Source organism: Tachypleus tridentatus, chromosome 7 (genome assembly GCF_004210375.1).
Source record: "Tachypleus tridentatus isolate NWPU-2018 chromosome 7, ASM421037v1, whole genome shotgun sequence".
Classification (NCBI taxonomy): Eukaryota; Metazoa; Arthropoda; class Merostomata; order Xiphosura; family Limulidae; genus Tachypleus; species Tachypleus tridentatus.
In genome coordinates, this window is record NC_134831.1 from 159,044,763 (window position 1) to 159,071,313 (window position 26,551).

At 33.1% G+C, this 26,551-nt stretch overlaps 1 protein-coding gene across 2 annotated transcripts; it reads right to left on the bottom strand.

The window, feature by feature from the left end:
- Positions 1-16,680: 16,680 nt before the first annotated feature.
- Positions 16,681-26,301, bottom strand: LOC143258188 (apicoplast pyruvate carrier 1-like). Of its 2 annotated transcripts, XM_076517192.1 has the most exons (9): positions 26,164-26,301; positions 23,668-23,794; positions 22,685-22,812; positions 22,036-22,162; positions 18,868-19,176; positions 18,464-18,586; positions 17,766-17,975; positions 17,409-17,505; positions 16,681-16,865 (listed from the first exon to the last, which is right to left on the bottom strand). In XM_076517192.1, the coding sequence occupies exons 2-9, from the start codon at positions 23,671-23,673 to the stop codon at positions 16,822-16,824; spliced, it is 1,044 nt and encodes a 347-aa protein (XP_076373307.1). In that variant the 5' UTR covers positions 23,674-23,794; positions 26,164-26,301; the 3' UTR covers positions 16,681-16,821. The 2 variants fall into 2 exon arrangements, with proteins under 2 accessions (XP_076373307.1, XP_076373308.1); XM_076517193.1 differs by lacking the exon at positions 18,464-18,586.
- Positions 26,302-26,551: the final 250 nt, after the last annotated feature.

Sequence of the window (26,551 nt, forward strand, 5' to 3'; positions counted from 1 at the left end):
TTTTAGCTTAGAAATTGTAGTTAGGACAAACCTAAATCTATTAAGCTGGTAAAACATCATGAGATTTTATAAGGTTTAACAATACATTCTAATATTTATGAGAAGAAATGTAAAAATATATATATATTTGATTATCTATACTAATTTCCAAGTCGTTCGTATTTTATTATTTTGCTCTAATTGTGTACGTTACTCTGATCAGAAGTTGGTATTACTTAATATCTTTATAAGGTCACTTTGTTTAGTCTGTTGCGTTACTTAGAACTCCTTTCTTCTTTTAAACACTTTCACCCTTTCTTTGTTAACCTTGTTCAGCGTTAAATAACAGGTCGTACAAGCGAAAATACTTTTTTTTATATTTGTATTTGGGGAAGAATGACGTTTCGAGCTAACTATCTTCGGCAAATGGTATAACTAACAACAAAGGTAAATGCGCAGAATTGAAAGAACTTGTGTGTGTAGTACACATATTACATAAAAATTACAAATCATAAAAGTGGAATAAATAGCGATTAAAATTTAGACAAGATAGGAAGTAAAATTTAAAAAAGAAATTGAAAAGTATAAATATACAGGAAAGAAAAGAGCTCTTTTAAATTATATCGTTGTATGTTGTAGATTAATATCCTTTCCAATCGTTCTCTTTTGTGAATGTCTGTTGGAGCACAATGATGAGTTTTTTTCGTTGGACAAAAATTAAATATTTAAAATAATTAAGTCTTAGTGCTTATATACAGGGCCTGGCATGGCCAAGCGCGTAAGGCGTGCGACTCGTAATCCGAGGGTCGCGGTTTCGCGCCCGCGTCGCGCTAAACATGCTCGCCTTCCCAGCCGTGGGGGTGTATAATGTGACGGTCAATCCCAGTATTCGTTGGTAAAAGAGTAGCCCAAGAGTTGGCGGTGGGTGGTGATGACTAGCTGCCTTCCCTCTTGTCTTACACTGCTAAATTAGGGACGGCTAGCACAGATAGCCCTCGTGTAGCTTTGTGCGAAATTCCAAAAAACAAACAAACAAAAACTTATATACACTGTTGAATATTACAAGTTCTTATTTGTACACTTAGTGCATCTGTTTTTTCGTGTGCTAGGTTACAAGAAGTTGCTGCAACAGCTGGCCCTCCAAGATTCAAGCCTCCAAAAATGTAAAGAGCAAGGTACAGGTAATTATAAAACTGTTAGTTGTGAAACATGTACATATTTGTAACAAGCAGTTGTAACTAAAACAATGTATATCAATATTGAAAAATCACTTATCCTTATGTGATTAAAAAATTCTAAAACTCTTTATTTGTCAACATTGTGAACGCTTATCAACTGATTTAAAAATGAATTATTTGGATAAACTACGTGTAATTAATTATGAGTACTACAACATGTTTTCATATATAAGATATTCTAGATTTCGTTGTTGAAAGTTATTTAAAGACCTTGTAATAATCTTAGTGCGAGTTTTAATATTTTATATCTGTTGTTGTATGATCAACTGGGGTAATATTTCTGCCTCACGTAAGTGGACATTTCTCCTTTTTCGAGCCATAAATGATTTAACTTTCCTAGCAGAATTTGCAACAGTTATTGAAACCTCCAGCCAACAAGAGTCAGCTTAAGGATTATGTATTATTGTTCCGGTAATGTTAAACAAACTTTTATACGGCTTTCCACAAATGTGATTGTGATTTCTCACATACAAGGTTGAAGGGAAATTATTGTTGGGTTTGGTTTGTTTTGAATTTCGCGCACAGCTACAAGAGGGCTATCCGCGCTAGCCGTCTCTAATTTATCAGTGTAAGACTAGAGGGAAGGCAGCTAGTCATCACCACCCATCACCAACTCTTGAGCTACTCTTTCACCAACGAAGAGTCGGATTGATCGTCACTTTATAACGCCTCCACGGCTGAAAGGGCGAGCATATTTGGTGTGACGAGGATACAAATCCACGACCCTCGGATTACGAGTCGAGTATCTTAACCCCCTAGCCATGCCGAGCTTATAGATTCTGAGCCAAAAGATGGCATACATTATAAATTTAGTGACGATGAAACGTTTTTGGGGATTATTTTGTGATTTTTATTTCAAACAAAATTACTTCTGTTCTACTATATTATGGAAACTAGAAAAATCGCAGAATTCTGTGACTTCAAATGTTTATTCGCATTAATGTTTTTTTTTTGTTTTTTTTTCTAGACAAATATGCCGAATACACTTTTATATATATTTTTTGTACTTGACATACGGGTAACATACTATTTGTAAACCAGAACGTTATAGCATTTTGATTTTACATATAAGTCAAGAAATTTCCAATTAATTTCTATTTTAATGTCATATTTTAGATGTCTGTTTATTAGAGAGCAGATGACACAATATCTAAAAAATTCAATTTTGCTGCACTTAAGTACAGAAGTACACTGTTCTTTGTCCACCACATATTTTGAAACCTGGTTTCTAGCGTTGTTTATCTCTAGACATTTTGATGTGCCAGTGGAAGGCAAAAATTTCATAAAAGTTAAGTAACTAAATGTTTCTAATGGTATTTGTAGATAAGAATACAATATAAAAACGCAATAAAACAGCTAATGAATGAGTAATCAGTGTTGTATAGAAGTAACAAGGTGATAGATTACTTCTATATTTCAAGTGAAAATGGAGGTGCTACCAATTCTGAATGTTTTTCAAACTGTATTTGTGAAGTCTATTATATATGTATTACTGAAATAAAAACTAATTCATAGTTGCTATTTGATCTGTAATTAACAATAATTTTACCAAAGAAACCAAGAAGCCTGCCGAACGAGAAAATACGTTTCAACAGTACTGTATAAAGCAATTAGAATATAGTCATATAAAATAACGTCATCAAATATTAAGTCAATTAAAAGGTCCACTGATAATAATGTTTGTGAAGGATATTAAGTAATTAATATTTTAAAGGTAGTTTTTGTTATGTGATCTGGAGTTTAAAAATCGAAACAATAGTATATGTATAATATTTTCAAATGGTATTTTCTCACACAGTATTCCATGTCTAAAAAGGAATTTCGGGATTTTGTAGCACTGATGCTACTAAGTTACTCTTGTTTACTATCCCATAAAAAACTGTTTAAATTATAAACTGAGGACCCAATCTACAATTAGATCTGCACTTCTTATTGGTTAAAAGGAGCTACATCCTTTATTAGTAAAGCTGGGCAAGGAAAAACGAATACAGTGGAAGAATTTATGAGATGTGCATGGTGATTTGAAAGGTTTTTCATTTGTACTGTAGAAATTGTCTATAAATAAATTGTGGAATATGGAAGATTGATGTAACTAACTTATTAATGTGGATTATATAACCAGACAACCTTTTCAAAATGCCAACAAATTATTATGAATCACAAAAAATAAAAATTAATTCTGGAAAATTACGTCAATTTAAAATATTTTTTATCCTCATTTTGATATTTTGTTTAAGTAATGAGGCTCACAATATTTTAATTTTGTTTTACGAACTATCCTATGTTCTGTCGAAGGTAAAGTTGAGTTAAACAAATGGAATGGTGGAAATGCTAATGTTGAAGTGAGTGAAAGATTAAAACTGTGTGACATCCATGTCTTTTCCTAGGAGCCTATATGTAAAACGTCGTATCTCTCAATGTATATATATATATATACATATGTATAACCTTTATTCCATTTATAAATTTTTAGTACTATTATACTGCACATATTATTGTAATCAAATTCTTGGTTAACTTTTATTATTTTGTGAATCATTTTATTTCAGTGACAAAAAAACTACACTGACTAATTATCAAACTGAATGATTAGAAAAGTGAACTGAAATTATCTATATAATATTTTTGTAGTACATTATTTTATAAAAGTATTTCAAAAAAGTACTTTTCTATTTTTTAAAACCATTTTCACCTTCAATGTCTCTGAGTAGTATTAGAAAAATATATTATCACTTTAAGTGAAAAGCAAAAATGGCTACGTTATTCACATTAGAAGATTCGAGACTTGAATTTTTTCATTATAAGTTTTATTAATTTGCTACTGAGCGTTTAGGATTGTATACACTTTACACGGAAAATGTTGTTGCCATAGACAGAAAGAGGGACATATAAAGAGAAAATCACTATATCAACACAGGTCGCTTCAATTTTCACATTCTCACCTTGTAAAGTAATTTTGTTCTGAATTAAACCCACAATAGCCCAGCTGACGGTATGAACAACTCCAGGTACAGAACCATTGATGGAGAAAATCATGTCATTTTCATATTAACGTCTATCCAGAAATTTGTAAAACGGTAAGGAAGTATTTTTGAAGACAAAATAACTTTTATAACACTGCACAACAAAGTTTTTGCTTCTTGAACACTGTTGGGTGTTCCTTATAGATTTTTGGCTGCTGATCACGAAAATCACATCCAGATATGCCCATCACGTACCATTTTATCGAAATCTTCAATTTCATCAGGACATTGCTACAATGAAAAAACGACATCAGGGCAACTGGAATCCGTCAATGTTTGCTGACTACTGTTGGACACTGCAACGTGATGCACCGGACATTAACTACAAACGAAAATAAGGAGCAAAACACTTTTAATTATGTTGAACTTAATAGCATATTAGAAACATAAACGCAACTAAATACGTTATTGCCGGTAAACAGTTAACTGTCTATTTCTCAGAGTTCCTACGTGATGTAGCAAAACCAAAACTATATTTGTTCATACCCACCAGACACCTGTCACAATCCTCAAAAACTCAACACAGTCCTGGTGTTTGTAATTAGTCTGTAGTCGCAAGTTATTTTTATTTTGTGTTATAACTCATCACCAAAATCAAAAATTTTATTCATAAGGTTTTGGTTTCAGTCTGAACCTCGAGACACGTTTTTACAAGAATAAAATTATTTTTTTAAAATGAAAATTATAGTTTTTGGATTCAAATACTACATAACCGCAAAGAAAAAATAAACTAACATGAAATACACATACTTATCTTATAACCAATGTTCACAAACATGAACGGATAAAAGGAACAAATAAAAACTACAGATAAAATATAAAATATTTTCATTTTCAAAGCTTCTTCATCAAAGTACGGTTGTTCCTCACCAACGTTTTTATTGGCACAATCGTTTTTCAATGGTGCACGTATTTTGTCATTATTTATTATTGTTTTGCGGTTCAGGTCTTTAGCAACTGGTCCACATGATTGTCTTGACGTTTCGTACACATTAGTTAGTTCACTGGATATTATTTCTTCCTGGGTTTGACAAATATATATTATTGATTTTATAAATATAAATTCAGTTGTTTTTTATGTTGAGAAATTGACAACACAAAATAATGGAGTAGAAAAACCAAATTTCTTTCATTAACTGGCTAAGCCATGAATTTACTAAAAGCTGTTTTTTTAACAAAACATTACAGCTCGTTTATATTAAACTTCTACAAATGAAAGTGTCGTAGTTTCATTTTTTCTATTCAGTAGTAGAAACACAAGATATATCTCCAAAGGTTCAATATATGTGGTTTCACATATAGTTTGATAAAATTAATTTAGATACAGCATTGGTTTCCACACACTTTAATATCTAATCTGAAGAATCTAAGTTCACTTTATGAAAAATTAAATAAACCGAATTTACTCAGATGATAGTATTCGAACTAACTTTGCAGTTTCAAATAGCAATAGTAAAATTGTTTATAAAATTGCTCTAACCTTATTGTTGTATACATTTTGTTTTTATAAAAATGTTATATGAACTATAATGTAGCAAAAACAGCATTTTGATCATCTAACAAATCCATTATACTATAGAAGTACAATATTTATACAAAATGTTGACGAAAAAGAAAAATTAACCTCGTCTACAAACTAGTGACGTCTCTTTCTAGATTTCCAGCAGAACGAAGACTAGACCATTCTCAGAAAAGTTTGTGGAAATATAAGTTCAAGAACTAAAACATTTTCACATAATGAAAAACTTAAATAAATATTGTTAAAATGTAGTCCTCGTTTAGCGTAGTTGATATTTAATACAAATATATATACTTACACGGTTAGGAATAACACAGCACAATATTCAATGAGAACAGTTATTCATATTTACCCACGTACTGAAATTTAAGTCATTGTTTATCTCACCTATATTATGATGTTTTTGATCGTTAAAATAATAAATAATACTTTTTTACAATGTTCAAAAACGTGAAATTAAATATTTAAAATAGGATGATTTTTATCTTTCTTCAGAATATTTTTATAATAAAATGATTTCTAAACTGTTCTACTCACCTCTATAGCAGTTACTGTTGGGTGGACCAAGCGACAGGGATAATCCAAATAACCAATCACTTCACAAGTGATTTAAGTAGTTTCCAGGCTATGCTATATACTCCAGTACGTTACTGCTGAGATAAAGCTAAGAGATTAAAAGAGATTAGCATAAAATATTTTAAGTGTAGAGCTTGTTTGTTTTGGAATTTCGCACAAAGCTACTCGAGGGCTATCTGTGCTAGCCGTCCCTAATTTAGCAGTGTAAGATTAGAGGGAAGGCAGCTAGTCATCACCACCCACCGCCAACTCTTGGGCTACTCTTTTACCAAGAACTAGTGGGATTGACCGTAACATTATACGCCCCCACGGCTGGAGTGTAGAGCTGTAGTTCAAATGTACAAAAACAGACAATTACTGAAAAGACAAAATTGCTGTTCCATTATATTACTTTGATCTTTGTTTTTCCAACACCGTACTAGTATTATAGATTTCATTCTAAAACATTTCCATTATTGTTGTTTTTTGTTTCACTATTGTTGAGTATGTTGTTTAGGATTATTATGTAACCTATAATTCCAAGTCTATTACACCTACAATAAGGTTGGTTGTTTTTATTATCTTATGCTTCCCCCTTTTTACAGTGCTTGCATTATTTATTCACAAAGGTATTCAAGATATATCAGTAGAATTTCCAAGGTTCTGTTAAGTGCGATATGTATGGTACGTTAAAATTATGTAGTTTAATGGAAAAAAATTAAAATCTTGATATGTAGGTTTCTAAAATGCGAGAAATGTGTAAACCAATAAAATTCTGCTAGAAATATTGCTACATCACACAAGTTATTAGGTATTGGTTATCGGTCAGTAATGAATAAGTTCAATATAAAATGGATTCTAGGACAACCTCCCCTCCAATGACAATGTATCTCACAATACTAATATATTAACATAACAAGTCACACTTTGGGATTGAACATAATATTCTCTTTTCTCAACCAATGCAAAACTTTCACAAGCATTAGCAAAGGTCTTCCTCTATGTAATTGTGTTATCCTAGTGCGATGTACCAGGGTATATCAGACAGACTACATTGTGTTAGTCAACCAAACATGTACCAGAATGTTACCTGAATGGTAACCTAACATATTGCCACAATTCATTATTTTATATTAAAGGATATCTTTCCTCTACTTGCGTCGATGATTTGCACTTTCCTACATCCATTCTTAAGATCCAATGCTGAAAACCATTTTCTTCGAGATAAAACATTTACAATACAATAAATCCATAATAAAATGTAGACGTCCATCTTTCTGACTTGAACACTCTACTAGTGGTCCATTCAGAATAAGTGTGCCAAGGAACGAGTACTTGGTTCCATAGTTTCTTATTTCTTTATGATTTCTAGTTCTTTGAGATCCTTAGGCTGTTTTAAATAGTGGGATTGCATCACCAATATCAATATTAATCCCTTAGGACGTTATGTAAAGTTTGGTTCCACTGGAATTTCGCAAAGATGTGCCCTTCTTTCCAATTAAATTTCATATCACATTTCTGCAATTTCAACTGACAGCCTCCTCCAAGCATACAAAGAAACCCAAACAAAAGTCGCCAAGAAAAACCTTACCATCCAGACAGACAATGACACCAAAAGACTTATCCGATCCATCACAAGAGTACAACTCACCGAAACCCAGCCAGCTGAGCCTGAACTCACCACGAAACCCCGAAACGTTATAACCTTTCAAAAGAAGTTTTTTCATTCCTCAGATTAGTTCAGAACCTTCAATAGCCAAATCTAACAACCTTCCTGACTCACCCAACTTTAGCGCTACTCTACGTCTGTCCAACTTCTTTTAAATTAAAGTTCATGTATTTACGTCCTCTTACATACTAATCCTTGTTTCCTTTTTTTTCTCTCCTACAGCCTATTCCGAGCACAGTCAGAGTAATCTTATGCTACGCCCTGACCATGAAAACTGTTTTTCTCGGAGTACTTCCGTTTCTCTCTACAACAAAAATTCCTAGATAGGATTCATAGACCCCTGCCATGAAAAAGGCCATCCAAAGTAAATGTAACTTCAATCAATTTAACTTGAAACAGTAAAAAGCAATACAATTACCTCAAAATTATCGACCTACTTTTCTAATTAAACAGAAGCGGACGTTCACAGCTTGCATCTCTCTTTTCACGTCGCCGAGATCACTCACCTTTTCTACCTTAGAAACAACCTTTCGAAATTCTCTTTCAGCGCCTGGCCCGGCATGGCCAAGCGTGTTAAGGCGTGCGATTCGTAATCTGAAGGTCGCGGGTTCGCATCTCCGTCGCGCCAAACATGCTCGCCCTTTCAGCCGTGGGGGCGTTATAATGTGACGGTCAATCTCACTATTCGTTGGTAAAAGAGTAACCCAAGAGTTGGCGGTGGGTGGTGATGACTAGTTGCCTTCCCTCTAGTTTTACACTGCTAAATTAGGGACGGCTAGCACAGATAGCCCTCGAGTAGCTTTGTGCGAAATTCAAAAACAAACAAAAAACAAACATCTCTTTCAGCGTCACCTCTCAGTTTGTCTCTTAACCTTCAGAAACATCTTCGCGTCTTCTCCTAACTTTCTTCTCAAAGATCATGAATCTTAATCAAGAAAATGATTATTTTCACTGAATCTTGACGAATCAATTAAACTCAAAAGTCACGCGCCTTATAATCATCAGTCACGAGTGGGGTGAAGAGAAACTGATGTTTTCTTGTCATGTAATATACTGAGTTCAGTTTTGTCTAGTTTTTCGTTTCCTTACTATTGTTTCTCAGAAATGACATGTTAATATTTATATTTCATGAAAAACTAAAGATACTTTAGACTTTCATCATATTGAAGATTAAACTAATTAAAGAATTAAAATGCACAAGATAAATGATTAAGGAAATGCAGTTTTCTTAATTAACTTTCCACAAAACGCTTTAATTTTATATCTCTTACATAGAGAATCCCCTATTCTTAAGTCACATTTGCTGCTTTTGTTGTAGATAGCAATTATATAAAACCCAATATTTGTTTACAAATGCTGTAATTACGCTTTAAAATAAGAATTACAATTAAAGGCTTCTAACTTGATGGGTAATCATGTTTGGCTGTTTCTCAGTATATATTCAAATCACTATGGAGAATAAAAACCTTCGTCAAGAAATTTTGGTGAAATGAAAATTCTACCTTTGAAGTTTTGGATCACTACAAGAGGGTATAAAACAATGTAAGTTTTTTTTTACATTAACATATTTTATACTCTTTAATGACCATAAATACACCTTTAAATCGGAAACCATTTTAATCACATGAAAATATATTAATTTTATATACAACCTAAAACAAAACAACAACATCAAAGTTCTAAGAGCAGATAAAAGTAATGCTATAGTTATAATGAACACAAATGAATAAATACATCATAAATATAAACAACATCTTACCAGGTACAAACTAATTTAAACTAATAAACACAAATCCAACAAAAACACACGAAAGATTGACTCACGCACACCACAATTATACGGAACTCCCAAACCTCACGAATCAGATTGTTCACTACGAGTCACAATGTCGACCTTTGAATCATTTAATTACAACCTCGGTAAATATACAGCGTGGGCATTTCCCAAATATGTAACATCACCCGGATCTGTTTTCAAAGACTCTTTTTAGCTTTAAAAAGATCTGTTCGTAATTAACTAAATGATAAAGCCTTAATAAACAGTTTTGATGCAATCTCCCTCTCAACAGAAGTCCCAACCACTGAAGCCTGCAAGATAGATTTAGAACTTTATATCCAAGGTCCCAACCCATTGATACATACCCCCGGCAACAAATTAGCGACCCTTGTAGAATTCACTACCACTAAAATTAACCTTATGTTCAATAGACAAAACTACCTAAAAATAGATGGCCCAACTATGGGGAATTCCGAGTCACAAGTTCCAGCCAACATTTTTATGACACAGATTGAATCTCATGCGATCAGTTCAACCTTATTTACACTACTATACTGGTACAGGTATGTTGACGATACAATTGCTGGATTCACATCTGCAGAACACGCACTTAGTTTTTTCAACCACGTTAACTCGATACACTCCAACATTAAGTTCACCTGTGAACAGGAAAAAAAACTAACCAAATAACATTTTTTAATCTCAAAATCATGAGAAGTGATACACAATTCAAAACAGAAATCCATAAAAACATCACTTATACTTTATTAAACATTCCCTGGAACTCAGCACATGAAACAAAACTAAAACTCAAACATATTAAGAAACCAAATAAACACAGTCACAAAACTATGCTAACCCGATAAGACCCGGCATGACCAGGTGGGTTAAAGCGTTCGACTCGTAATCTGAGAATCATGAATTCGAATCCTCATCGCACCAAACATGCTCGCCCTTTCAGCCGTGGGGGTGTTATAATGTGACCATAAATCCCACTATTCTTTGTTAAAAGAGTCGCCCAAAAGTTGGCGGTGGATGTTGATGACTAGCTGACTACTCTCTAGTCTTACACTCCTAAATTAGGGATGGCTAGCGCAGATAGTCCTCGAGTGGCTTTGCGCGAAATTCAAAAACAAAAAACATCACCCGATAAAATTAACCATGAAGTCAACAAAATGAAAGAACACTTCATCAACATCAACAAACTTATTCGAAAACCAGCCACAGAACTAAAGTCCATAAAATGTAAAAACTACATTGAAAATCACAACACCAACATTATTCATAAAATACAATATAACAACTGCAACATCTATGTTGGAGAAACAAGCAGAAAATTGAAACTGGATTCAAAAAACAAAAAACACCTTAACACGTATTTGAACATTGAAAGTGATATATTTTACATTCGAACTGTTTGAAACTTTTATTTTCGATTTTGCTAGTTGTCAACGTTTAATAAATTCGTTTTATGTTATTGTCGTTATTGTTAGATCCTGGTTGCAGCGTTTGTTTACTTTATTTAGTTACAACTTTGGTTTATACGAGTATAAGTATATTCCTATAAGATCTTGTTTATGTAGATATTTTTATGGTAGTGTTCGTGAGCTTGTGTATAAAATAGACTACAAAAAGAATGTGTTAGACTGATAATAGGAAACCAACAAGTGTTGAGTAAGTGCAGTTCAACAAATCTAAATTTGATTTCAAACCAATAATTCGAAATCTCTTCTTTAGATATATCTGCATATATAACAGAATTCTTGAAAAATTGAACAAATAACGTTTTTATCATAATCCACTTACTTTATTTCTATTTTCTCTGGATCGTACTTTCGTCCTTCTAAGAAATAACGAACCCAAACTAATTCTTTTGAACCTTACTGCTTTGGACCAGATATACGTGTTATTTTTATGTTTACAGACGAACAATCAATAGATAAACTATAAGTTCTAAGTTATTAAACAAAAGTATTTTTAACCGAATCGTAAAAGCGGACTATCACTCTCTACCTCTTAACTCACACGTAACTTAATAACTCATTGACTACTCAAGAAATGCTTCACTCAGTTTTTATTTATTTCGTACTCTTATCTACACATACCAATCAAAACATTTAGATCTTTGACTTTCTTGACATTACTACAAATTGTATCATGTACCCTTTAGTAATTAAATATCTAAAATAAAACATTAAACCACAACTTACAACAATACAAAAAATGATGTATTTCTTTTAAAATTCGCAACAGAATTACGAATATTCCACAATACAAACATAGTAAAAATTATAGCAATTCATACTCTTGCTTTGATAAATTCGAAGTCTTAAAAAGGTATAGTTTTTATTCCACAAAATACGTCGTATTTAACTGGTATGTCAGATGTAATAATTTCAACATATTTGCCAAGATAATACAAAATCTTTATAAAAAAAAAATTTTGACACAGAGAATTCTAGGATTTTGTTGTTGTTGTTGTTTTGGATGACACCGTAAAACAGCAAAGGAAACAGCATTTGGAAACATTATACATACACTATTGTGTCGGTATTTTAAGCTCTTAGATCACTTAGCAAAAATTACTTGTTGGTATTAAGTATTTAATATCCCTCACAAACATTATTATCTGTGTACCTTTCAATTGACTTAATATTTACTGAAGTTTTTTTTTTTATATAAATCTCTATTCTAATCGTTTTATACAGTACTGTTGTGACGTATTTTCTCCTTAGGCAGCTTTTGTGGATTATTTGGTAAAATTAATCTTGATTAGAGATCAAATAACATATTTACAAATTCGTTTGTTTTTCAATAACAATTTATTATAATAAACTTCGCGAATACAATTTGAAAAAATATCCAAAAATGGTGGTAACAGCACTTTCCTAAACATACTGTTAGATTGTCTCATTATATCACCTACAGAAGTCGTCTATCAATTCTTAACTTCTATTTAACGCTAATTTCTCCCTCATTACCGGCCCGGCATGGCCAGGTGTGTTAAGACGTTCGACTCGTAATCCGAGAGTTGTGAGTTTGAATCGTCGTCTCACCTAACATACTCAACCTTTCAGCCGTGGGGACGTTATAATGTTACGGTAAATCCTACTATTCGCTGGTAAAATAGTAATCGAAGAGTTGGTGGTGGGTGGTAATGACTAGCTTCCTTCCCTTTAGTCTTATACTGTTAAATGAGGGTCGGCTAGCGCAGATAGCCCTTGAACAGCTTTGGGCAAAATTCAATAAACAAATTCTCATTACTCCTGGATTAGCTGCTGTACTGTGTTTCTTATTTATATGGTATTCTTATCTATATATGCCGTCTAGATTCTTAACTTTTACGAAATTTGCTACCCCTACTGGCACAGCAGAATCTCCCTTAACATACAGCGCTAGAAATTAGGTAACGACATAAGTGTTGGGCAATGCACAGACAGCCCATTATGTAGCTTTGTGCTTAAGTACAAACAAACATGAAATTTCCAGATACTGTGTTATGTGAGCTCTTGTTAGTTAGTTAGTTGTTTGGTGTTTATTGGCACTACGGTGTCTGAGCTAAACAACCAGTAAAAAATAAAAGTAAAATTATTAAAACATGTAGGAGGAATCACATTAAAATAAAACAATGGGCAAATTTCGAATAAAAACTTAAATAGTACTTAAAAAGCAAATGGCCCTTAAAAATTTAAAAACACAGCTTTGGTGGACAGTATTACCATTGCCAACGACACTGTACAACGTCAGGAGTGAACCATGGTAAAAACTTGTCTGTAATAACGACGAACGACAGTGAGGCGTGGTCTAAATAAAACATCATAGGAATAAAGAATTACATGTATTTATAGTAAAGTTATACAAAAATGTTTAAAATTGAGTAGTTTTTTTTTAGATTTGCGGTTGTAATGTAAATCACTTTCACGTATGAGACCCCGATATATAGTCTCTTATCATATTTTCGTTATACTTGGTAGAGGCGTTCAAAGTACAGTATATCTTGGTGGAAGCGCTCGCCTTGCTCCTTTGAGTGTGCTCCCATGTTCACCTTAAATTTATCAAGATGACTGTCAAGGATATGGACTTTCAGGGACATCCTGCAGCCCATTTTGCCGTAGTTCTTCACCAGAGTCTCAACCAGTTCCATGTAATTTTCATCCTTGTGATTGCCCAAGAAGCCTGAACCACTGCGACAAAGCTGACCCAAGTTTTTTCTCCTTCCTACTGAGCTTCTTGGGGGAATTTTGTGCACTCCAAAATCTTCTTTATTTGTGGTGCAATGAAGACACCACCTTTGACCTTTGCCTCAAACAGCTCACGGAAAAAGTCTCGAAGGTACTTTAAGGCTGCAAACTCTTTATCGAAAGCTGTGACAAATTGTTTCATAAGACCCAATTTTATGTACAATGGTGGGGACAATATATTCTGGAGATCCACTAGTGACTCACATTTGACACTGTGCCTCCCCACAGAGAACTCGGCCCATTGTGGCCAGTGCTTCGTTTTGTAGTGTGCTGTGGTGTCCCTGCTATCCCGAAAGCAAAGATAACAGGGGAACTTAGTGAAGCCACCTTGGAGACCCATCAGGAATGCCACCATTTTGAAGTCTCCAATAACCTTCCAGCCATACTTATCATACTTCAAGGCTTTTAGCAGGATCTTGACACTGTTTTATTCCTGTTTGAGGTGCACCAACTGAGCCAGGGGAAAAGACGGATTCTTACTGCCGTTATGGAGCAGCACAGCTTTGAGGCGTCTGAATGAGCTATCAATTAAATGTGCCACTCGTTTGGGTTACAGGCAATTCCAAATGCCTCACACAGACCGGATTCATTGTAGCAGAAGCAGAGCCCATCTTGACGAGTGAAGAAGCTTGAAAAATGTCGGTGATGCTTTCTCTGACTTGCACACTCTCATCCAACAAATTTCACTCCTTGAGCCTAGATGTTAAAAGCTCGGCATTCGACTTTGTTAGACAAAGATCTCTGATCAAGTTATTGAGGTTTCTTTGGTTGGGGTAGTATGGGTTTCTCTAACCAGCTGCAACTCTGAAATTATAAACTGGGGCTTCAGCGTCTGCATCATCTTCTGATTTGCTGTTCTCTTCTGAGGATGGCTGTTTTCTCTCTGGTGGAGTGGGTACAGAAAGCTCAGGGCAATGTGGTACTGGGGCAATGAACGATGGAAGGTCCGGATACATGATAACAGATGCATTCTTGCGAGCCTGACATTTGGAAGAGTCCATGCAGAAATAGCAATTGATTTAGTGCTCAGTGGGCTCACGCGAAATTCTTGAAATAGCGAACTTCATGGCTCTCTTTACCCCCCTCCCCCGTACCATCCTGCAAATGAGCAAAATGAAGAATAAATTTATATCATCCTTAACTGATATGTAAGGGGTTCATGCAAAATATATGTGATATTTTTCTATAGTATTGGAAATTAAAAACAAATAAGTTAATTGGAAGATACTTAAATTTTGAAAGGTCTGAAATTTGTATAATATAAATTCTTACTATTCAATTAAGCAAAAATTGTACGTGCTTGCAGATAAAATGAGGTGCTAAAGATTTGTTTTGATTCCCGACAAGCATGCCGAAATATGCCTTGTAGGCTTCACACATTTTAGCTGATGCAGTTACAGAGTACTTTTCGCTCTTGTTTTGATAAATTGGTCCCATACATAGCAGAATGCGTCTGGAGAATGCTTGCAGCTTCTTGATGCCACCTCTGATAAAATCAGGTAGGTCTATGTGCACACTTAGGCAGCTACAACTAAACTGAAGTTGTAAGTGGTGAGCTCCTATATATATATACATATAATACTATGGAAAGTTTTAGAAAATTCTAAAAGGTTCTTGAAAACTTTCGTAAGATCTACAACATTTTAGGAAGTTTTTGTGAGTTGTATCACTTTGTAGAAAGGTCTTGAAAATTCTTTAAGTTCGAGAAAATCTCTATAAGCCATTCAGCACTGAATCTACCTGGAATGCTCTGATAAATTGGTAAATTTAAAAATTTGATTACCCAGGTCACAAAAGCAAAGTTTGAAGAGAAAAATAAGTCTTTTCCATTTACTTTAGGCATAAGCAATTGAGAAATAATACTTTCTGCCCAGGAACAAGAAAAAGTAAACATTTTGTTACCTAGTGTTATTCATAAAACTCAAAATGGTATAAAATTCTTGTTTACAATTAGTATTTTCCGGTATGTTAAATGTAATAATTAATATAAAAGTATGTTTGGCATATTTGTCTAGATTATAAAAAAACTTTCATGTATATATAAAAAAAACATTTTTACTCACACAATTCTATGATTTTTTGCTTTCCATGGCATCGTAAAACAGGAGTAATTTCTTTTGAGATAAATATCACAAAAATGCCAAAAAAGTTTCATCGTCACTTAGTTCATAATGTATGACATATTTTTGCTCAGAATCTATAAAGTTCTCTGAAACTAGGAGTTACTATGATTTTCTATACAAAAAGTGTTATTAGTACAGTGAGTTATACACTAGCAAAACATTTACTTTCAATTATTTTATAGTAAAGTTTTATATGATGTGTAATGATAATTGCTGAAGATGTTTAATGAAGGTAAACAGCCACTAAATGTTGAAGATTGTTTCTTTTTCTTTCCACATTTCACCATATCGTGTCATCTAGTGGTATACACCTTACTGAAAACATTCCCTGTCAAAACCAAACACTTGTACACTCCACTTTGCTTTAAGCTGTCATATTGCATGAAGACGCCAGTAATTTAGTGAATCATTGTAGTGTATCATTTTATAATATCAGTCTGCTTTTCATGAGATACATAAAGAACAGCACTGCCTTACTAAATTTTGAGATGGTTGAAAGACATTTTTTATTAGAGCAGTGACAGACTAACAAACATTATAATACTTTATTACGTAAATATTACACATGGAGTCTGTGTTGATATAACAGTTTAAAAAATCTGAAAAGTGACAGATATTATGAAATTCATTTCTAATATTCAACAGCTCTGTAACGACTCCCTTCTCTTTCTCCACCAAAACTGCTTGCTGTTAATGGTTATGTACGTTGGGATTCAGGGAAAAAAATAGTCACAACTAACCCTATGAAAGAAATAAAAAGTATACGAATATGAAATTTTAAAAAATATATATCCTTACACAATCGCTTAATGTATATTTATAAAGTATTTTAGTATAATTTATATAATTTAAATAACGTATATAAAACTGTATCAATCTTATAGTTAATTTATGTTAATATCACTTACGAATCCATTTCATAAGTAATAATTACACTTGTTAAAAAACAACAACAGTTTTAGTCTTACTGTTGTTAGTAATACGACTTCGATTTCTTTACTTCCTCAGATAAAATATACGAAAATATCGGCCGTTGGTCTATTTTTCAAGAGAGGTATGTATGATTAAATATTAAACCATGATTTATATTTCGATGCTTAATCAGTAGAGTTTGGAAATAAGATATCCTTTTATTGTCACTGTTTTATAACTTGATATCATATATATAGAAGAGAAATGTACTACTCAAAAATATCATGAAAAATAAAAGGAAACATGTTGAAATAGAGTAAATAAAAACACTTTTTTCCATTGGATAACAAGATTTATTCTAAACTATCTTACCTGTGAGTGAAACAGACGCTGTCACACAAAATGTAGCAAACCATCCTAAGGAAGTAATGCGATGGAGAACTAGAGGCCAGAGGAACATACAAGCTGACTGGAATCAAAATTCATGAGTTAAAACTTGAGCGGATTACCATATGTAGTGTAGCAAAGTATAAAATATACTTTTGCTATTTTCAAATCTAGAAAATACAATTTGTTTAACAGAAGTATAACTTCACCAGGAGAGTTTGCATTTAAACAAACTGGTCCGTATAGCTGAATCATTTATTTAGCAAATAGTTTATTCCGTTATAAAAGATTGACATTATGGTGGTTATCACAAACTGTTGGTAACCCTAGATCTACACTTACTGATGTAAATAGTATCATTCCAATAATTTCAGCAGCATATTTTGTTCCGAAAATTTCTGCAACAACAGCAGGAATACAGACAAAAGAAATAGAAAATGTAGCAAAGAGCCCACAAATCCAGATCATATACATCACTTCTCCTCCATAAGGTGTCACCACCAGAGTGAAAAGCAATACTGTCTTTACTCCCAGCAAGAGAAGACACGTTAACTAAAATTTCACATAAAGAGACACACACACATGTATGTTATAACTCAATTTTACTACAGTTAAAAATGTAATTAAAAATATAATTAATATCAAATAACAGGTAGATAAACTTAGAAATATTATATAAGATATATTCCAGATAAAGTTTTTAGTATATGTACATATTATTTTGCCCTTTTTGGTATTAAGTTTATTGTATCCTTTCATTTTGTAGAGTAAAACTAAATCGTTTACTTATCAAATCCACCGATAAGGTATTTTAGGTTAAATAGTTCGAATAATTATTTTCTGTGTTATTACAGGGATCCACTATTTATTTATGCGCAAAGCAAAAAATATGATATATTTTTACCGGGTTAAAGATATAGACTAAATTTTATCGTTATAAACTCTCTACTTTACCGTTGACCCACACATTTTATATATCATATGCAATTTATAATTATTATTGGTTACAACACAAGTAATTTAACTTTACACAATTTTACCTTGTAAGATAGTTTGTTCTGAATTAAACCCACAATAACTCGGCTTAGGGCATGAACAACTCCAGCTACAGAACCAATGGTAGACAGAAATGTGTCATCTGATATAAACGTCTGTCCGTATGTCTGACAAAAAAAATTATTTCTTAACTATAAAACAATTTTCTTTTCCCACTCCGATATCTCAACACAACCTTGTTGTTAGTGTATGTTCTTCTTGTTTTATATTACGTTTGACCACTAAAATTAAATCAATATTTTCATAATTATATGTTTAGTTCCATTCATCCTTCCAAGATTATTTGTAGTGGGAATAAAATTAAATTTTACGAAAGTCGTAGGTGTGGCATTTAGATAATTTCATGGTTTTAAAAAAGAGTTAGTTACTATGAATTACGTGTACTTACCTTATAAGAAACATTCACAAATATGAATGGGTAATAAGAACAAATACAAACGACTGATAAAAAGTAGAATTCTTTCATTTTTAGAGCCTTTCTTGGTGACACATGAAGTTCAACTTCACCATAACTGTACGATTTCTCGTCATCAACGTTCACTTTATTTGAATCTTCTTCCAATGATACAAATAATTCTTCGGTTTTTATTACTGTTCTACAGTCTACGTTTTTCGTAATTGATTCACTGAGTTCTTTACAACACGACTGTCTTGACGTTGTGTATATAGTAGTTAGTTCACTGGAAATTCTTTCTTCCTGTGTTAAAAATATGAATACATTTGTTTCTGTGTAGAAACATACAATACAAAATAATGGAAAGTGGACATACCAGATAAGTGCGATATCTTTTCACATTAGTTTTATTACATGATTAAATAGACATTTTAAGCAGTACTATTTTACTAAAAAACTACAGTTCGTTTATTTTAAGTCCTGGCATCAGCCTCTCAAGGTGAAAATGTTGTACTTTCATCAATGTTTTTATATTAGTAATATAAATAGCCGTTTTTACAGCTCTGGTTCGTATCTTTAATTATGTATCTTAAAATTGTGAGATTTCTACTGAACAATAAAGTAACACTGTACATTTTAATTAAAGCAGCTGAAATATTGGAAAAGAAATAGAAATACAATTTATAAAATGTTTCTAGAACACAAATAGAAGCGGTACTTATGGTACTCACCACTATTTTAGAAAACTCTTACACTTATTTAAAAATTGCTAATCTTAGTAGTGAAGTGATTCGAACAATGTAATAGAAACAGAAACTTACTTCTACTGCCACCCAGGGTCGTAGCCTGGGACATTGGAAATTATATTTCTGATTATGTCAGCATTGGTAAACAGGTAAGTCGACTCCTAATTATATTAATTTTGTATTAAAATCATGCAAACACTCTGACGAGGTTTAAACTGAATATTCATTGCTGCTAGTGATTGTAGGCCTACAGCCACAGGATGTTAGGCCTGCTCTGTGAGGTAGAGTTCTAAGCCTTTCTCTTCGAGGTTATTGTACTCTCATAACAAACTTTCCTATGTGCAAAATAACTTAATTAGAACTATGTCTTTCTGTCTTTTTCAGATAAACGCTGAAACCAAAAAATGCCTCCTTGAGAATGCCTGGAAGCCATGGAGTGACTATGTTTTCCCCCCAGTATGGTCCAAGAAAGCTTCATTTTCAGCATCGTTGGCTTTCACAGTGGAGATGGCTACTCTACAGTCAACATGCAAAGGGTGCTTTCTGCAAGTACTGCTGTATTTTTGCTCCTGATGGTGCTGGTGTTGGAAGCCAGAAATTGGGACAAATAGCGAAATTTCCATACACAAACTGGAAAAAGACTTTGAAGACTTTAAGGCACATGAATCGAAACAGTACCACCAAGACAACAAAGATAAAGCTAATAATTTTCTACAGGTCGTAAACACAAGTTCATCTGTGCACCGGCAGCTTGATGCAACTTACAAGCAAGAAATTGAACAGAACCGCCAATATTTAATGCCTATTATTGATACTGTATTGCTGTGTGGGAGACAGGGTTCAGCTTTGAGGGGGAAATATGATTCTGGTTTGTTGGTGGAACTGATGAGGAGCCCATCAATAATGACGGGAATTTTCGGGCAATTTTGCGCTACAAGGCAAAGGGTGATGTCAAGCTTTCAGCAAGCCTTAAGAGTACAAAGAGGAATTCTACGTATCTGAGTCCTCAAATTCAAAATGAAATCATCAATGCCTGTAATACTTATGTTCTTGATGCTTAGGTCAACAGGGTTAATGTTGCAGAGTGTTTCTCAATATTAGCTGATGAAACAACAGATATTTCAGGCATTGAACAGTTTTCGCTGTGTGTTAAATATTTGCATGCCAATGACAACTCTATTGCAATGAGAGAAGATTTTTTTGCAATTTATGTCTGTTTATGATGTAACAGGCAGAAACTTGGCAGATGTTATCATAACCAATATGACAAAATATGGTATTGACATGGCTTACCTGCGAGGAGAAGGATACGACGGTGCTGCCTCTATGAGTGAAAAATTCAATGGTGTCCAGAGACACATAACTGATAAATTCCCACTTGCACCCTATGTACACTACAGTGCCCATTCCCTAAACTTGGCAATTTCTGATGCTTGTAAAGAAGTTCCTGTGCGAAATTGCATGGGAGTAATTTCTAGCATTGAAAACTTTCTCACTACACCCAAACGAAAGCACGTTTTGGCTCTTTCGGTGGAGAATAAAGAATCTGAATCGAAAAAAAACACACACAATACTTTCGTATTGTTGTATTCGTACCCTTTGTTGATTACTTTCTTTCACAAATATGTGACCATCTGTCCGGTCACAAAACTCTCCTTACAAACTTCATGTGTCTACTACCATCAGGTTCTACCATAGAACGGTCAGAACCTACAGCACAACAATGTGACCAAATTAAAGAGTTGGCCAATATATACAAGGCTGACATTGACAGCACTTCACTAGCTGCAGTAGGTGAACTCAGGGTTTGGTCCAAATCATTTGCGAACAACAGACCAAAAAATGTCATAGATGCATATGCAATGTGCAATGCAGAAATGTTCCCAGTCATATCTAGACAATTGAAAGTATTTTCCACGCTGCCTGTGTCAACGAGCTCAGTGGAGCGTTCGTTTTCAACTCTCAGAAGACTCAAAACGTATTTGAGAAATACCACCACTGAAAATCGATTGAATGACCTGGCTTCGTTATACATTCACCGTGATATTAAAGTTGAACCAAACTGTGTTGTAGATGTCTTGGCAAGAACGAACAGGCATTTGAGTCTTTCATAGATATTTGATTGTATTTCTCTAGTTCTGACAATACTTGCTGTATTAAAAGAGTCTTCACTCAGAAATTTACATTTGACCATTTGTTGTGTGTGAAATTATCTGCCATGCAATCACGGATCTTTATGAAACTTCACAGGTAGCAAATGAACTTCTCTAAAACTTTGGGTTCATGGGGGGTTAACTACAACGCCCCCTTGGCTGCCAAGTAAATAAGTCGAACTTATTCCGATCATACGATGCAACTTTACTTTGTGGTCTAAAAGTTCCATTAATAAAATACTTTTAAATTAATTTCCTCTGACCTGAATTGTCTGTCGTTGTAATTCTTGATACATAAGTAGCCCAATCAGTAGAATTACACCAGCAACACTTGCCATTACCAGAAACAAAACAGGAACACTTTCTATAATTTTATCGTTCTTGAAAAACCTGAAAAAACGTTGAAGATTTATACGTTACTGAAAATTTGTTAATTTAATATCACAGACTTATAAGAATTGAAACTAAATACTCGTAATTCCTCTCTTCTCCTTACATATTTTAAACATTTTTTTCACCAATAAAATGAAAGAAAAAGCTTAAATATAAAAAATCGATTAGTTGAGATTTTTAAGACAGGGAAAAATCTAATAACATTATTTTTCATCACCACAAATGTAATGTTTCTGTGATACTTTCGGAATATGTTAAAATGAGTACTGTAAATATTTTATTGTAATTAATAATAATTACTATTTTGCACAATAATGCATAGGATCTTGTGTGCTACATTCGATAATCAAATCTAGATTATTTTCCTGCAGTATATGCTAAACATTTGTGACCCACGAATAACACATAAAACAAAAAGAAACAAGAAGGAGTGAAACAAAAGTATGTGTCTGCTGAAACTAGTAATATGTGTTTTAATTGAAGAAACATTATGTACGTTTAAAGAAACTTGTAACTTACCCTTCAGAAGCAGGTGGGAGATTATAAGGGTTCACAAACAGTGTCTGTATGATATTCATAAAGACAGGACTTATAGCTATCCCTGAAGCCACTATTCCTGTCACGATACTTTTCTTGGTGGGAAACCACTGCGGAAATATTTGATCAATTATTACATGACATGCCTTTCAAATACACAACTAAATGTTACTGCGTTTTTAAATTCCAATGCATATTATATTAGATATAGTCATTAGAACAAATTTCGGTATGTGCATCAGTATGCACAATCGATACGCCACAGAAGAACATGAATTATATAAACATTTGGAGGTAAATAAAAATGAACTTCCTACATATACTAGTGACATCTATATTTCCAGCGGAGTAATAATTACACCACTCATAAAAGTATGTACAAGTACAGTTGAATTCAAAAACAAAAACTTTTCTGGAATTGTAGGATTCTTTGTTTGAAATTCGCGCAAAGCTACACGAGGGATATCTGCGCTAGCCGTCTCTAATTTAGTAGTGCAAGACTAGAGGGAAGGCAGTTAGTCATCACCACCCACCGCCAACTCTTGGGCTGCTCTTTTACCAACGAACATTGGAATTGACCGTCACATTATTACGTTCCCACGGCTGAAAGGGCGAGCATGTTTAGTGCAAAGGGGATTCGAACCCGCGATCCTCAGATGAGAAGTCGAACGCCTTAACCCACCTGGCCATGCCGGGCCTGGAGTTGTAGGAATCAAATAATTAACAATTAAATAATAATTTAGAGTTTGAGCTTGATATATTTTCATACAGATTTGAAGATTAAATCTGAGAGAAAGTAAGCACCGTACGATAACAGTTTTTCATATTTTCCATATGTTGTAACTTCTGTCATTTTGTTCTTTTCTAGTTTCTTCGTAGTTGAAATACAGTAACAGCATGGAAGTTTAAAAAATTATTGTAAGTATATGTCAGTAATAAGATATTTTCAAATCTGTTGTACTAACCTCCATAGCGGTGACAACAGGGTGAGTTAAACAACAGACAATTCCCAAAGCAACAACCACTCCATAAGTAATTATGGTAGCTACCAGGCTATGTTGTACACTCCAGTATGTCACTGCTGTGCCAAAGCTAATAGATTAAAAATGTTATTTTTATAACATGAATAAATACGCCATAACTTTCAGAAAAAAGAACTATTAAAGTTATAAACACGTTACACTCAAATTAAAATAAAATATATTAGTTATAGAGCAGTCAATGAGATCTCGACAAAAAAGTAACTGAAAAGTTAACATTACCATATCTTCTGTTCAATTATACAATTTGGATTTTTGTTCTACCAATAAAATGCAATTATTTTCGATTTATTTCTAAATCATCTTTACTATAATTATGAACTCAGTGTCTAGTTCTGGAATGGTATAATATAGTTTATTCGCCAAACTAAACAAAAATTTTACGGGAATATTAGTTTTTTTACACGTTCTGAAATGTACGAACACTTTCTGCCCCTCCTAAGTTTGGTTATTTGTTTATAAACTGTTTATTTGTTATTAAATTCACATAAAAATATATGTAAATATGTGTTAGTATAATATTTATAATATATTATATGTCTATTAGCCTAATCGCCATACTTTTTAGGTTATGAGCAAAAACTTACTCGGGACGCAGGGGTACGAACACTTTCTGTCATAACTGTGCATTGTTAAGCTTGAGGTAAAACTTATTAATTCTTTCTACAGTTTATGAATCCATGTTCACAACGAAACTCCTTAACTTTTTGAAATAATTTATACAGGTAATGAGCTATGTTCAATAAAGATTTTAGACAACGATGATAGTTAGAACATAGTCCAAGCAATACTACAGCGTCACAATTATACCAATAGTGAACATATTAAACCTAAAATATACGTTTGGGTTCTCCCTATGTGCTGATAAAAAGTCCCAGGAAAATTATATACTGACAGAATAATTCACAACTTTTGGTATTGACCTCAGTGGTCTCATTTCTCAACCAATCCGAAACATTCATAAACATTATTAAATGGCTTCGCATATTTAAGTACACTATTCAAATAATTGAGAATGATGTGTTCCAGGATGTGTGGGGTAGACGATTTATTTGACATGATGTACCAGATTCATTACTTAATGTAAACTGTAACACTACAAGTTGTCACAATTTATTATTTTACAGTAGAGGCTATCTTTTCTCTAATTATTTCGATGATTTGCATTTCCCAGTATCCTTTGTTATGACCGAACGTTGAAAATCATTTTCATCAAGGTAAAACATTCAAAATAGTATTAATCATTGAAAGAGGGCAATTATCCTTTTTTCTAACTCCATTCTCCTCCTTGTTGTTTGTTGTTTATGTAAATTCTTGAGGATTACTTTTCTCTTTTCGAGTAAAATAACTGAAGACCAGAAACATGTACTTGGTTTTATCACACGTTTCTCCATGACGTTTTGTCCCTTGAAGACCTCAGACTGTTTTAAATGTTTCATCTCCAGTATTTATTACATTACATATTTTACTTGTTTGGTCTGAAGGAGAAGGTATCTTTATCTTCTATAAAAAAACGTCATATAATATTTGGCATTAATTAACTGGCATATCTTTATACCTCCAGTTATAGTATCTTATATATAAGGTAGTAAGCTATTTTCGTATAAGAAGTATACATCAGGATTCCTATATTTTATCTCAACGTAACTACATCAGACAATTTCACAATTTCCAGACTGACTATTACCTAAATGGTCACCTGGCCCTATTATGTTAATTACCCGACTCCTAATAAATTTCCTCTCTTGCATCGTTAATAAATTCCTCGTCAAGACTTCACATCAATATTAATAAAACGGTATTACAAATATTAATAAATCAATAATAATGGAATTAGGAATAAAAAGAAAGAAGAAAAACCTAATTCTGAAATAATTGTAATACTGCAAATACAATATTCAAACAATGTCTTTCAACATCAATAAGAATATTGAATGTCAAACAGCAATAACCATAGCCTTTACTAACTGTCTCGTAAATCTCTCTTTCTAGTTAAGCTTCTGGCAAGATATTTATTCACCAGGAATGTCACATACTCTCGTGCTACATTAAAAGCTTCAGTATGTCAACGCTGGGGAAGTTAGGGTGAATTTCATTATAAACACATATATATCTGCTCAAAATACAAATGATTATGTAGAAGGCCAGATAATGTTTCAATGCAACTTAAACAGATAAAAGATAAAATAAAATAATAATTGATCGAAACAGGGTCTTAACAGAAAATCAATAAATAGAATTTGCTATCTTACGTGCTCTATTGTAGGCCTAAGTTCAATTATATAGTTTTTAACATAAGCTTCGAGACGAATTTACGCCCAACTCACTTATAAAATCAGTTTTATAATTTCTTGTCTAATTGATTAATGAATAATTTTCTAATTCTGAACTTAATGAGCCGAATTTTTACATATTGCTTACATTTATATGGTTCCCTTGTTTTAAGATACTCCACAAAGCTTCTCGATTGCAACTTTGACAAATGTTTCTCGACTTAATATTATGCGTCCTCTACGCATGAAAATTTACGAAACGAAAATGTAGCTTGCAACACATTTGTTTATTCACTTAGGATTAAAGTTTCTTAGGTGATCAGACAATGGTAAGCAAGAAAAACACGTATTTCTGGTTTAGTCTTGTATTTTCAGTTCTTCGCAAAAGGTTAAAAAGTATGGCATAATTTCATGAATCTGTAAAACATCGAATGCATGATTCATAGAAAATAGAAAAGGAATTATATTTGCACAGATCTACACTAACGTTGTAAATGACTTAAACAATCAGTGGCTACAGTCAATGTCAGTGAACA